Here is a 15,474-nt window from a genome sequence, read left to right as displayed (position 1 = left end):
TGAGCACTCTATAGACAATGACAGGTCATCCATAGACAACGGGAGGGGCAAAAAGTAGGACCAGTCGTGTAATGTATCGGCTTCCTTCTTCAGTCGGCAATGGTCCAGCCCACTACTATTGCATCTACTTAGCGTCCGCTATCACACAGTCTTCTTCCTTATCAATTGATATATTTTGTGATCTTTATGCGTTCTGCCCAACAGGTACCATTCCACACTACTTTCCACGCAACGGAGTATTTAAATATAAGGTAATAATATTATAAAATAATTTGACAGAACACTTTGAAAATAATGAATAAGTCATCTATGACCAGGTTACGTCTTATTTCTTCAAGTGTGCAAGTAAGCATGCATGAATGTATAATAGATAATTAGCTAATAACAAATAGACAAATTATATATTCTATATATATAAATTTACATTGTAATAATATTATATTCGTATTTATCAAGACAACCACGGTGGCCGCGCGGTTTAAGCGTTGGACTATCACGCTGTGGGTCTCAGGTTCGGATCCTGGGTCTGGCAAGTACACATATTGTTTTTCAATTTGTGTATGAGTCAGGGTATGGACCTAATAGGTTGAGCAGCTGGCTGACATCCATTTCTCGTAAAAAACAAAATCTGTTAATACAAACCTCTACTCTGTGGAGGCCCATATTATGATCCTATTAGGATCGGACATGGTAAAAAAAAATCATCTAGACACGTTACCTATAACTTCTAAAAGTATTTTGTATTTTATTAATATAAATTATTAATGTATTAAGTATAACACTTATCATATTTTTTTTTTGGAATAGTCATTTTTCTCATTGTTTTTTTACATTTATGTTTTTCTTCAGTTTCGACCCTTTGTTTTTATTTTTTAATGCCTATTTACCAAATTAAATGAATACATTTCTCTCCAAAATTGTATTTCTTGACATGTTACAATCAATCAATCAAATTTTCAATTAATCAAATTTATTTATTATACATATAATGAACATAACAAATTACAAATTCAAAGCGTTCACGACATGACATAAAATAAGTGTTAACAATTTTTAAAATAAAAATAGAAAGAAATGTGACTTAATAATACAATAAGTAATAAAATAAGAATCAAAATAAGAAGAAAAAAAGCAACAAAAATAAAAGTAGACGGAAGCACAGAGTGAACTATCGATAGACCCTATCTTAAAAACAATAAAACAACGTCCACCTAAATTCACCTCATGTAAGTGGAATATATCAATATCCGAAGCGATTTCATTAAACATGGTTATTCCCCTCCCAATTAGCATCACCAATGGCAGGTTAGTTCTGCACCTTGGGAGAACAAACAACGGATGCCCTCGATGCCTAAGGTAATTATCAGAGACACACAAGCCAACACCACCAAGAATGGCAGACTTCACATTTACGCTACATTTTAAACTACAGTATGTGAATATACGAGGGTGGGTCAATAATTCCTTAGAAAAAAGCATTAAAACAGTTTTTATTTTTGTATTTGTTTTTTATTTCTCAACATAATCTCCTTGGAGCTCAATACACTTGGTTAGACGTTTCTCAATTTTTTTTAAACCGTTAGAAAAATAAGTTTTCAGAAGGTCCTCAAAATAAGCATTTGTCCGATCGATGACTTCTTCATTTGAAAAAAAACGTTGTCCACTTAGCCATTTTTTTAAGTTTGGGAAAAGGAAAAAGTCACTGGGGGCTAAATCTGGCGAATACGGTGGGTGGTCGACCAATTCGAACTTCAATTCTTCAATTTTAGCCATTGATCGTAAACATGTGTGAACACGGGCATTGTCCTGATGAAAGAGGATTTTTTACCTGTTTAAATGAGGCCGTTTTTCTTCAATTTCGTTTTTTAGCTGGTCCAATAAAAATGCATAATAATCCCCTGTTATTGTTTTTCCTTTTTCCAAATAGTCAACGAAAATAATTCCACGTGCATCCCAAAATACAGTAGCCATAACCTTACCAGCTGATTTTACCGTTTTCGCCTTCTTTGGACATGGTTCGCCTTTCGCAATCCACTGCTTTGACTGTTCTTTCGTCTCGGGAGTATAGTGGTGTATCCATGTTTCATCTACAGTCACAAAGCGACGAAAAAATTCATCCGGATTGCGTTGCATGAGCGACAACAGGGTTTTAGAGGCCACCACCCTATTGCGTTTATTGTCGACTGTGAGCAAACGCGGCACCCATCTTGCAGAAACTTTTTTCATGCCCAATTTGTCATGTAAAATAGAAATGACGCTACTTTTTGAGATCCCTGTAACCTCAATTATCTCACTCAACTTTAATCTTCGGTCACTTAACACCATATCGTGGATTTTATTGATCATTTCTGGTGTAGTCACCTCTACAGGACGTCCTGAGCGTGGTTCATCCTTTGTTGATGTACGACCACGTTTAAATTCATTTAACCAGTTATAAATAGTTGCAAGTGAAGGAGCAGATATGCCGTGAACTAAATCCAACTCATTTTTTATTTCCTTTGCTGTTAACCCTTTTATATTAAAATGTTTAATAACAGCTCTAAACTCAATTTTTTCCATTTTTGTAAACAAGCAAATTTTTTTTTTAAATGTACGAAAATAAAAAACAACAATTTGACCAATCTGATTGAAACTTCGCAGCATACTGAATCGGTAGTGCCGCTGCATGAAAACAAACCGCTTACAGTACTAGTCGCGCCACCTGTCGGCTTTTCTAAGGACTTATTGACCCACCCTCGTACCTAAGAGAAAGTTAGTCGGATAGAGCCACGGATAATAGCCATACAGCCGAAAGTAAAGGAGTTTCAACAATTTCTTTTAAACTCTCTCCACCATAAGGCCGTACTTCAACTGATGCGGGGCCCAAACGATAGACCCACTCTCAAGTCTGCTTACGATGCCTTCGGTGAGGATGGTATATTATACTTATACAGTATACATTACATTTTTATTACTTACTATCTGCAATACTATGTTTCAAGTTGATTAGAATTTAGTACCACTTTACTACTATGAGCAGCTATTTTGTGTCTCTTCAAATAACTTGAATGTGTACATTCATAAGCACACATGTCACATTTGAAGGGTTTTTCTCCACCGTGAATCAGCTCATGTTTCTTTAAATCGCCAGATTGTATGCAACAATAATCGCATTTAGTGCATTTAAAAGGTTTTTCGCCACTGTGAACCATTTTATGTCTCTTAAAACTCTTGCTAAAATTACATTCGAAATCGCATATATTACACTTAAATGGTTTTTCAGCACTATGAACCATTTTATGTGTCTTTAAATTACCTGCTTGTTTGCATTTAAAATCACATAAATTGCAAGTGAAAGGTTTTTCACTACTGTGTACAATTTTATGTCTGTTCAAAGTACCTATTTGTCTACATTTAAATTCGCATATATTACATTTGAAGGGTTTATCACTGGTGTGTATAAGTTTATGTATATTTAAATCACAAGCAAACATTGCTCTATAGTTGCATTCATTACACGCTAATCGTTTTAAGGAAGACTGCTTTTTATTATTACTAGATAAAGACACGTCGTGGATTAGTAATTTGTGATGCTTTAAAATGTGTTCAGAAGAGAAATTTGCAAAGCAAAAGTTACATACAAAATTTCTCTCGTAAAATAAACTTCTATTTAATTTTAGACATATTTCTTTTTCAATTACCAAAGTAATTTCTCTTTTAACGTCATGTTGACGAATTTCAATGTCAACACTCTGCGTTTCGGCTGGTATCTTGGAGAAATTGGGTTCTTCCGGTATTCCGTATGTATCCAAATACGCTCTTGTGACATTTGAATCATTTACCATTTCTTGTTTTATAAATTGAGGAACCTGCAATCAATGAGAATAAATATTATTGTGTGCAACACTCTCATAAAAAGACTTATGCAAGACAATCTGTAAAAGTAAACATACAAAACGAGACTTATGCCGGCGCTCCATTGGCACGCAAGTCAGACGATTTACAGTCTTCGGACTTTTTTTTCGCGTGGAGCACCCCAGGTCTGCGGACTTTTTAATCCGCAGAGCTCGTTGGATTTCAAACATGTTTGATATTTTACCCTCCGAGTTGCCAGACTTCGTCCGTCGATCGCTATGCAAATTCGTTTTGACATTAATTTGCAATTATTCGGACCGCAAAAAAACTGTAATTGTTTTAAACATTTTCATTGATTAATTTGTTAATGTACACATTAGAAAATGAGAGATTTACCAATTATTTTTTTATTTGTATTTATGAAATTCATAAAATAAAACGTAAAACTTGTGTTGTTTTCACTGCTATATTATTTTATGCAAGTCTACATATAAATAACACAAAATTATAGGATTATCGGAAGACATTACGATAATCGCAACTTTTGACTTCTGACAGCTCGACTTTTTTATTCGTTCGTTGATCAGTAGCAGGGCATAGACAAATCAGACGATTTATTGTCCTCGGACTTTTGGCTCAGGTCCATTTACCTGGAACACCCAATGTTAAAACTCTAACTTTTTTTGCGTGCATTTGTTTGTGCATCATTAGTGCACGTTTGTGCACGATTTTTTTTCGTTTGTGCACCTATAATAACCGAAAAATTCCAATTTCAAATTGGGTGTTCCAGCTAAACGTTGGGTCACCCAATGTTGAAATTTCAACTTTTTTCGAGTGCATTCGTTTGTGCATCGTTAGTGCACGTTTGTGCACGCGTTTTTTTCGTTTGTGCACGCACATTAAGGGGGTTATTCGCATTTCAATTTGGATGACCCAGCTAAATGCTGGATACTTGTGTCACAAAACATGTGTTTTTCCTTAAACTTAAATTGTAAACACTTGTGCCTTGGTAGTGAACGTTAGTGCACGATTTTGTTTTGCTTTTTCACTTATATTCAGCGCGCTATTCAATTTTAAAGTTTGTATGCAAAACCTGACTGGGTGGGTTTAAAAAAATATTTTGTAGTTAAATCTCTTGTTGCCTAGCTAGTGCGCAATTCTGCATACTTTTTTTATTTTTTTTCTCATATAGTGCGTGAGTTATTCTATATGAAATATTTAATGATCGTTAAGTAGAACCACCCAACAAACTTTTTTAACTTTTTATTAAGTCATCAATTTGTCTATTATTGGCTTACGTTTGTGCACGTGCTTTTTTTGTTTTATCGATTATATCGTGAGAGATATTATTTTTTTAAATTTTAGTGACTTGATACTTGAACCATTAAATTTGCCTTAAAATTTTTTTGTTTAGGGCATCCGATTAAGTTAATTTATGTTAACTTTAAGCACGATTTAAAAAATTTTATCTCTTATATTAAGCTAGTAATTAGATTTTGAGTGGCCGTCAAGTTTTAAAACCAAACATTTTTTTTCCACATTTTTTAAATGCACACCTTTGAGTAATTTAATTACATGATTTTTCATGAAGTTTTTATTGTTTTTCCATTGAAATTACGCGAAAAATTCGCATTTTTCCATTTTCACTAAGTACCCCGTCAAAATGTCCTGAACAAAAACGACCGCATCCGTTTGGAACATCCAGTCAAAAGAATCTCCTCAAAATAGCCAAAACGGTGTAAGGTGCACAAAATATGTCGGTTTATAATAGACTACCTCAAAATTGACAATCTGATTACACAAAAGTGTCAAAATTACAAAATCATTCAACTTTCTTAACATTTATCTATTTATTTATGATTTTGAATGGATCAATGTCAGTTTAATAAGGAAAAATGCAGTCAATTATATAATTATACTTACCTACTGTTTTTTAAAATGATCTGTAATAAAAAGAAATACCGTTAAGTTATTAGAATACAATTAGGTATGCATACTTTTGAAAAATGCAATAGGTATGTTTTTATGCAACGATATTTTCCTCAAAAGATAATATTGGAATGACATTATATTTTTTTTATATAAAGGGGTTAACTTGCAGGCACTTAACTCTTCCTAATAATATTTGCATCTTCTTTTTCTTTGTTTCTCCAGGTGGTGCAACGTAAAGTATGCTTGTAGTTCTGGTAGGTGTTATGTTAGGAGAGAAGTGTTAGTCACTTCATATTATGCTATCCAGAATCGATATCAAATAAAATTTTGTAGGTTCTTTAAAAAGTTATTGCCTCTGACGGCTTCGACAATTGTTTCACGCAAATGGTTTTCTTTTGAATGTGTGTGATTATTAGTTCTTAAACAACGTACCTACTTACATATCTGTTTACATTTATAATTATTTAAACTCATCACGATTATGAGTTTTTAAATACATAAATACACATTTAAATACATTCACATAAGATGACAAAAAAAGTGTTCAAAAACCTTATGAAAGATATGGAATAAGATATGGATACCTATATGGAAGAATTATCAGAAACATATTCAAATAACATGAACTTATTCAATGAAAGAACTCATAAACTTACACATTCAGGAGAAAAACCAGTTGCGTGTAATGAGTGATGACTTTGAAATGTAATCAAATAAGTCATTTAAAAACCTAGTAGTCTTAAAACATGTGGAATGACAAAACTGGTGAAAACACTAACGAATGCGATTTATGTTCATATAGATGCTCGCAAATTAAAGTTTTAAAAGACACAAAATGACACATTCCGATGAAAAATCTAATAAATGCAATGTATGTTCATATAGATTTTCGCGAATAATATGCGTACTTGCCGGACCGAGGATAGGAACTAGGGATCCTTGGCGCAATATGCCAACGCTTAAGCCGCGCGGCCATTTTTGGTGGATGGTGAAAAACCTTATAAATGCAATGTATGTTCATATAGATGCTCGCAACTAAGTCATCTTAAAAACTAACAAATGGCAAATTCTGGTGAAAAACCTTTAAAATTCGATGTATATTCATATAAATGCGTACGACTTTGTTGTCATAAAAGACATGAAATGAATATGTACATATTATATAGAACATACTCGTGAAAAATCTTATAAATGAATAATGTATGTTCATTTGGATGCTCGCGACGGAGAAATCTTCAAACATATGTAAAGATACAAAATGGTGAATAACCTTTTAAATAAATTGACTACTTATACGGAGGCTTGGCACAAAATTATCTTAACGCTCATAAAACGAAACAGGAGAAAAACCATTTGCGTGTAATGAATTTAATTTTGAAAGTAGTACCTAAACAAATATGTCATTTAAAAACTCATAATCGTGATGAGTTTAAATAATTATAAATGTAAACAGATATGTAAGTAGGTACGTTGTTTAAGAACTAATAATCACACACATTCAAAAGAAAACCATTTGCGTGAAACAATTGTCGAAGCCGTCAGAGGCAATAACTTTTTAAAGAACCTACAAAATTTTATTTGATATCGATTCTGGATAGCATAATATGAAGTGACTAACACTTCTCTCCTAACATAACACCTACCAGAACTACAAGCATACTTTACGTTGCACCACCTGGAGAAACAAAGAAAAAGAAGATGCAAATATTATTAGGAAGAGTTAAGTGCCTGCAAGTTAACCCCTTTATATAAAAAAAATATAATGTCATTCCAATATTATCTTTTGAGGAAAATATCGTTGCATAAAAACATACCTATTGCATTTTTCAAAAGTATGCATACCTAATTGTATTCTAATAACTTAACGGTATTTCTTTTTATTACAGATCATTTTAAAAAACAGTAGGTAAGTATAATTATATAATTGACTGCATTTTTCCTTATTAAACTGACATTGATCCATTCAAAATCATAAATAAATAGATAAATGTTAAGAAAGTTGAATGATTTTGTAATTTTGACACTTTTGTGTAATCAGATTGTCAATTTTGAGGTAGTCTATTATAAACCGACATATTTTGTGCACCTTACACCGTTTTGGCTATTTTGAGGAGATTCTTTTGACTGGATGTTCCAAACGGATGCGGTCGTTTTTGTTCAGGACATTTTGACGGGGTACTTAGTGAAAATGGAAAAATGCGAATTTTTCGCGTAATTTCAATGGAAAAACAATAAAAACTTCATGAAAAATCATGTAATTAAATTACTCAAAGGTGTGCATTTAAAAAATGTGGAAAAAAAATGTTTGGTTTTAAAACTTGACGGCCACTCAAAATCTAATTACTAGCTTAATATAAGAGATAAAATTTTTTAAATCGTGCTAAAAGTTAACATAAATTAACTTAATCGGATGCCCTAAACAAAAAAATTTTAAGGCAAATTTAATGGTTCAAGTATCAAGTCACTAAAATTTAAAAAATAATATCTCTCACGATATAATCGATAAAACAAAAAAAGCACGTGCACAAACGTAAGCCAATAATAGACAAATTGATGACTTAATAAAAAGTTAAAAAAGTTTGTTGGGTGGTTCTACTTAACGATCATTAAATATTTCATATAGAATAACTCACGCACTATATGAGAAAAAAAATAAAAAAAGTATGCAGAATTGCGCACTAGCTAGGCAACAAGAGATTTAACTACAAAATATTTTTTTAAACCCACCCAGTCAGGTTTTGCATACAAACTTTAAAATTGAATAGCGCGCTGAATATAAGTGAAAAAGCAAAACAAAATCGTGCACTAACGTTCACTACCAAGGCACAAGTGTTTACAATTTAAGTTTAAGGAAAAACACATGTTTTGTGACACAAGTATCCAGCATTTAGCTGGGTCACCCAAATTGAAATGCGAATAACCCCCTTAATGTGCGTGCACAAACGAAAAAAACGCGTGACCAAACGTGCACTAACGATGCACAAACGAATGCACTCGAAAAAAGTTGAAATTTCAACATTGGGTGACCCAACGTTTAGCTGGAACACCCAATTTGAAATTGGAATTTTTCGGATATTATAGGTGCACAAACGAAAAAAAATCGTGCACAAACGTGCACTAATGATGCACAAACAAATGCACGCAAAAAAAGTTAGAGTTTTAACATTGGGTGTTCCAGGTAAATGGACCTTTTTGGCTCGCCAATGGAGCGCTGGCATTAAATAAAAAATGTAGTCTAAGAAGAGATAAAGAATTCTCGTTTTACATGCGATCTATAGATACTTGCAAGAATGGCCAGAGTTCTAATAAAATTTACACCGTGTATAAGCAGAAAAATACTTGGGCAAATATAAATATTTTCTAGTGTTTAAACTACAGTATTTAAGCGTACCTAAGAGAAAACCAGTCGGATAAAGCCATGGATTGTATCCATATAACCTCAAGTCAACGAGTAAAAAAATATTTTTAATAAAGTCGTATTTCAACTGATGCTACATAAAAAGTATCATTAAAACTAAACGACATTATTTACCATATTTTTGTGAACATAAAATTATTATTCTATTATATTTAATAAAGAATTATTGAAGATTTAAAAAGAGATACGACGGAATGGACATTGTGTTGGTGTCGAATGGTTCGTTTATTTTGGAAAAAGCACATGAGAAACCAGTCAATCATCCATAGACTGCAGATAAAGGAACAACTCTGGACAATATGCAAGCCCTCCGCATGAGCCGATTTTAGTGAGTTATGTTTTACCAAGTGCATAGCCAACACGCCATAATATAATTTATAAAAACATCCCTTGTAAAATTATAATATTGGAATAAATATTCGATATCTGGCAACATTACGACACGCACAGAGTCACACATATTTTCGAATAATCCAGGAAAGGGTCGCGGAGGAAGCGTGAATTGGGCGAGGCAAGTGCGTGAAAAAGTTCTTCATGTTTTGAGGGACAAACACTTGCAATAGCTCTATCTATATTTTTCTATAATCTAAGACAATTAGTTAGAGACGCATTCTTCAGGTTTCTTCCACAGACAGATTAATAAATATAATTCAGGCTATAACCCCAATACACTACATTTTGACGCAGGGTTTTGAATGTATGAGTGTCCTACGAAAATGAACTACACATTATAAACGTGCGATAGTGTGTTGCATCCTTCAAATGCACCAATATTGATTGAGCGCCAGTGCATAACCTGAGATCAGCGTAACGAAGGATAACCTTAGAATAACGTATTCTTGACACGTGTTTAAGTTAATCCCATATTCTTCCACAATCGAGATCGGTTGCCTGTTACTCCATACCCGTTAGGTATTTCAGTTCCCTGGTTTTTTTCACATGCTCGGCGCGGACCGAATAACTTAGAGACTGGTGGTTTTGAGTAGCCTCCAGCCTCCAGGAAATAGCATAATATGGAAATATAATAGCTATGCAGATAGCATAGAAAAAGCATAGCCTCCAGGAAAGGCGAAACAGAGACGTTACGGAGCTCACTGAGGACAGTCTTCACTCTGCCGTGAGAGAAGCAGAGGCTTGAGAGGGGTGGAAAGTTTTGATCGCTCAAAAGATTTGAAGGTGTTAACGATACTCCGAACATGAAGGAACGACCAAGAACTGGGAATATAAATAAAACAAGAAATGGTAATATCAGGGAACTCAGAAATAATGGGAACTGAAATACCCAACGGGTAAGGCGATAGCAGGTAACCGTCTCGAGTAAGGAAGAATCCGGGTTAAACTTATACACGTGTCAAGAATACGTTGTACGTCTAATACTGAAAACTGCTCTCGGCAGTGGCGCACCCAGGGGTGGGGGGGGGGGGGGCAAGGGGCCCTGGCACCCCCCAAAATTATCAGAATGATTTTAAACATTGAAATTGAAAGCCGATAAACTATACTTTTGGGCTAAGACAAATAAAAACACGACAAAAAAAATGATTTGTAATTCTCCAGCACCCTTTTTAGAAAAATTTCTCAGATTTTAATTTCGAAACACTAATGACAGGTTTTTTTAGAAACCCAATCCCTAATGGAACTGTCGAAAAATTCTCGGTGTCCACCCAAATTCCGGAGTGGCGTAGGTAATGGCTGGGGAGGGCTGACAGGGCTCTAGCCTGGGGGCCTGGGCTGTGGGGGGCCAGGCGTGTCGGGTTGACCAGATAAGTGAGATAAACACACATCATATATTAGCTTTAATAGTAAAAAATTGCGCTATTATACTTCATGGCCATGAATATTTTCAATTATATAATTGTGCAAAACATTTTTTGATTATTATGTGTCGATTATTATGTGTCGATTATGTGTGACAGCTCCATTATTAAAGTAGATGTATTAAAAATCGCCAATAATTCACTGTATGAGTACCCTTAATTTGAACTAGAACACAATTTGAAAAACATTAATGTAGTGTTTCACACTGCCTTTAATCTTCGCGGTAGGTGGGGGGCCCGCCAAATATCCTATCCTGAGGGCCCGTTTCAGGATGTGGGGACCATGGTGTAGGTACACCGAGTGCAATAGACAAAAGGCCGATAAACGAGAAATTGGGCGCTCATTTAATATTGGTGTATTACACACACTATTGCACATGCATAATGCGCGCTTAATTTTCGTAGGACACTCATACATTCAAAAACCCTGCTTTTGCGTGCGGTGTATTGAATATAGCCTATCGGTATTCTATTTATTATCTGTTCTGTGGGTAATATATTATATTATTAGGTAAGTGTGAAAATCAAATGCGATTGCATATTGTACCTACCTGGATTGTTACTGGTTTGTATTCTGAATACGAGCATCCTGCTACTGGATCTTCATGATTAAATGAATGCACCGTTTCTTTAACAGACTCGCATTTAATGTCTATCATCTGAAAATCATTCTCCGATTTCACATAGCTTAGGTCAATTGGGGTCTGAAAACCAAAAAATATAACATACATATTTTTAAAACACTTATAATATAAGCAGAAAATTTTTTTTTGTAAACAATTCTACACCTAGCTGTGCACTGACCAGCATGGCCCCCAAAAGGGGGAGGCTGACAGGACTCTAGCCTGGGGGCCCGGGCTCGGCCGGTGAGGTGAGTCGACTAGATATGTGAGATTAACACATCCATACCACAAACTTCTTTTAATAGCAAGAAAAGTCGCCTGCGCCGCTATTTTACTGTGTATATATATTTTACATTTTAAAGTATGTGGTTGTACGATGAAATTTTTCATTATTGTATGTCTTAACTTCATAATATTAATTCAAGTGGTTGTATTAAAAACACAAAATATTGCGAAAAATCAATGACATTATTAATGGACAACGCACTCAATACAGTAGCTAGCAAGTAAATTAGTGCATAGCGATATTTGCACATATATAGGTAGACGTCACGCAATTTCCATTACGCGATATCACGCATTTGGAATTTATAGCAATATGACCTTTATTGTAATGGGGTTAGAACAGTGTTTCTAGAGTCAATGTTCATTTGAGCGAACCCGTTCGAACCGAACCATTCGGCAGACCCGACAAAAAGCATCAGGAATTGATAGCAATATCACCTTTATTGTAATGGCATTAGAACAGATTATACCCGGCAAAAAAGCGAGTGTCATTTTTTTTCCAGATGCTTCGTCCATATTAATGTCATTGCTAAAAATACACTGAATACCGTCCATTTTAGCTCAATCACCATTTGGAAAATGCTCCAGGATTAGAACCTGGAACCCATAACAATATTATAAACCAACACATAAGCCACTCGGTCATCGTTGGCGTAATCCACAATCACCGCTGACCTTTTTATTATCACATTTAAATAACACATTAATTATATCTAATGGCCAAGTACCCCAAACGTGCCAGTCGCGGTGTTAGCACTAAATGAGTTAAGAAACTACTTCGTTTAGGTACCTACGTAATTTTGAAATGCCGCAGAAAACATATTACATACTTATTAGAAAAAAACAAAGAAAAGGGTCAAACTAAGTGAGAAACTAACCTAATATTATCTTTACACTGTAATGCTAGTAACTGAGGGGCTAGGTATATCAGTTACCTACCTACCCGGACAGTGAAAAGATGTAAGGGTGATTGAAAGGCAATTTTAAGGTTATCAACCTGAAGATTACACATTCTAGGATCGTGATCATGAATTAAACTGACTAGATCGCGATCCAATTTGCAATGGCTACCTATGACTTAGGTACGTGGTGCACTTGACGGTGAACTAACCTCAAAACTGCAATTGCAATCGTCAGCATTCTCTTGCTTTAGGTAAGGCTTGACATCCGGGGTGTTTGGTTGTTTAATTGACACATCAAAGCAGCACTGTCCTTCCGTAATATAATCACTTCCATTTGGTTCGCGTTTTACATCCATTTTGCGTATTTTATACAAATATGACGTATATATATAATATTATGCATCTTGTAAGTGTGACATCCGTGACAATAGAAACAGTCTTGCCACTGTACAAGGCAACTACCTACCTACGTAGGTACCCAAAGAGATTGGACTAGAGATGCTAAAACGTTCGATTTTGAAGACTAACAGGCGTATGCATATAACAGCAAACTGCATTCAAGCTATTTACTGCAAATTTGCAAGCATAAACCTAAATGTATCTGACGGATAGTGACGTCACGTCGCCGACGTAATACGCGTCATGCCATGGATAATGTTACCTAATTTTAAATTTAAATTTCCCGAAAATTAATTTAAAATTTTGAAATTGTGAATCGGTGTAAAAATGTGCAAACGGTACCATATAAATTTAATAATTATAAATAAATAATTATCATGAACTTTAAATAATTTATTTGTTATAAAATCATATTTATTTTATACTTCATAATGCACGAAATGATCAAAGTATACCCAGTAAATATTTCCATAATATGGCAATACAGTTTCACGGATCATTGTCAATATTTACAAACACCTCCATTGACCCACGATCTCGACCATTTTTACAAGCTTAGCATCATTTTCATTTTCATTTTTTAGCATCATCATGAATCCTATTGTGGCACAACGACGACGGGCAGTTAACTTCACGCAAGATGAAAAGGAACTATTAGTTAGCTGTGCTGATAGGGAAACATTGATATTAATTAGCGGATAACAAATGCGTTCAGCAACCCGTGAAAACGTGCCGCCTGGGCTAGGATAGGGCTTTTTTGCAGTCGCAAGCGTCTCCTCCTTTCTGTTTCACACACATTGTCGCAATAATTTATAAAACCTACGAAGGTTACAAGCCTCCTACTAAACGCTTAAACGCTTGTTGTGATGAAGTCATTGTGTATTAAAGTGACATTGACAGCTCGCGCAGATCGCCGCCATTTTAAGTTTGGTGCGCATTCCTGTGCGCATCTCGTGACGTATGCATTTTTTTTAGTTTCCTTAATCGGCCGATAAACGGCTTACTACGTTGAACGCAGTTCAAATGTATATGAATACGGCAGTAAGTATACTTACTACCAGTATAAAAAAATACTTAGTATATAAACTTGTTCCAGAATACTTACCTACTTGTATTTGGAATACTATATTATGTATAGATTGTTTGGCGATAAAAGTTTCATACTCAACTGAAACCAAAACCAACATCGTATTATTAGTATTTTAAAAACGTATCGGCTCAGGGAACTCAGACTGTGTATTGGCTTCAATATAATCGCTAAAAATACGCTGAGCTCCGCTTGTCGAAAAGTCCCATTTATTATAAAATTTTAAATTTATGAGTTGTTTTTCTATTAGGTTATTTTCTATTATGTTAACAAAAATGAAATTTTAAACGTGTTTTGAGCGGTATATAACAAGCCTAAGCCTGTGCGTCATCTTACCACTGTGCTGCGACACAAAATTTATGACCTATTATCATTCATACATTTGAACGCAATAGACTAATAAATTAAAATATACCTATATTCAAGTGCTACTTCGTTCGTGTGCATTTAATGTCAATAGTGTTGAAAGTCTACCAACTGGCGAGTGCACAGAACACCGACTCGCGATGATATCATTACAAGTTTTTTGGAATAAGTTTATTGGGCCACAAATGTAATACTTTGTAGGGGTAGTTTCATCTGAAACTTTATTAGGTACCCAAACTGGTGACAGTATTTCCAACTCACCTCTAGATTGGACTCCTCTTTCTCTTTGTAGGTACCTACCCGTACTGTATGGTATTTATTTTTTTATTTACCGATATGTTTTATAATGATAAAAACTTAAAAATATAATTATTCATAGCTTTATTCTATTGGTTATAATTCGAAAATATAAATTAGAGTAATATATTACGTTTACATGTGCATGGATTCATTGATGATAGTACCTACGTATTTTGGTGCCATATTAAAAAAAATAACGTGTAAACATATTGCATTATCAATTATTATTATGCATGTTGCAAGATTGCTCGCATGAGTCGGAAAAAAGTTCGGAAGCTTATGAATTTTCACGCGACAGTTGGATTTGTTAGATATCTGCCCCAGGGCAGTGGAATGGTATTGGCGTACCTGCCGGCAAAAAAACGAACTACTCCGCGCAGACTCATTTTGAGGTTAACCGATTTTCACGACCTGACAAATAGTAGTTAGGTACCATAAAATGACAAGATCGGGACATGATTACTCTTGAAAAATGAGATTGGCGAGACAGTCAGCACTTTTACGTGTAAACAGT

The 15,474-nt window shown here is 34.6% G+C and overlaps 1 protein-coding gene across 1 annotated transcript; it reads right to left on the bottom strand.

The window, feature by feature from the left end:
• Positions 1-1,086: 1,086 nt before the first annotated feature.
• On the bottom strand, positions 1,087-13,185 carry LOC147077240 (uncharacterized). The gene is made up of 3 exons (XM_085940759.1): positions 13,018-13,185; positions 11,550-11,702; positions 1,087-3,848 (listed from the first exon to the last, which is right to left on the bottom strand). Exons 1-3 carry the CDS (start codon positions 13,162-13,164, stop codon positions 2,970-2,972), a joined length of 1,179 nt encoding a protein of 392 aa, XP_085796885.1. The 5' UTR covers positions 13,165-13,185; the 3' UTR covers positions 1,087-2,969.
• Positions 13,186-15,474: the final 2,289 nt, after the last annotated feature.

This window comes from Rhyacophila brunnea, unplaced genomic scaffold (genome assembly GCF_057557595.1).
Source record: "Rhyacophila brunnea isolate RB1 unplaced genomic scaffold, BYU_Rbru_1.0 scaffold_13, whole genome shotgun sequence".
Taxonomy (NCBI): domain Eukaryota; kingdom Metazoa; phylum Arthropoda; class Insecta; order Trichoptera; family Rhyacophilidae; genus Rhyacophila; species Rhyacophila brunnea.
The sequence above is the reverse complement of the archived record's forward strand: the minus strand, read 5'-3'. Positions and strand labels throughout refer to the sequence as shown.

Excerpts from the sequence above, each read along its gene's own strand:
- LOC147077240 (XM_085940759.1), bottom strand. The coding sequence starts at position 13,164 with ATGGATGTAAAACGCGAACCAAATGGAAGTGATTATATTACGGAAGGA. Across the intron at positions 11,703-13,017 it reads ATTGCAATTGCAGTTTTGAG|ACCCCAATTGACCTAAGCTA; the intron begins GTTAGTTCACCG and ends TTTGGTTTTCAG. Across the intron at positions 3,849-11,549 it reads ACAAACCAGTAACAATCCAG|GTTCCTCAATTTATAAAACA; the intron begins GTAGGTACAATA and ends CATTGATTGCAG.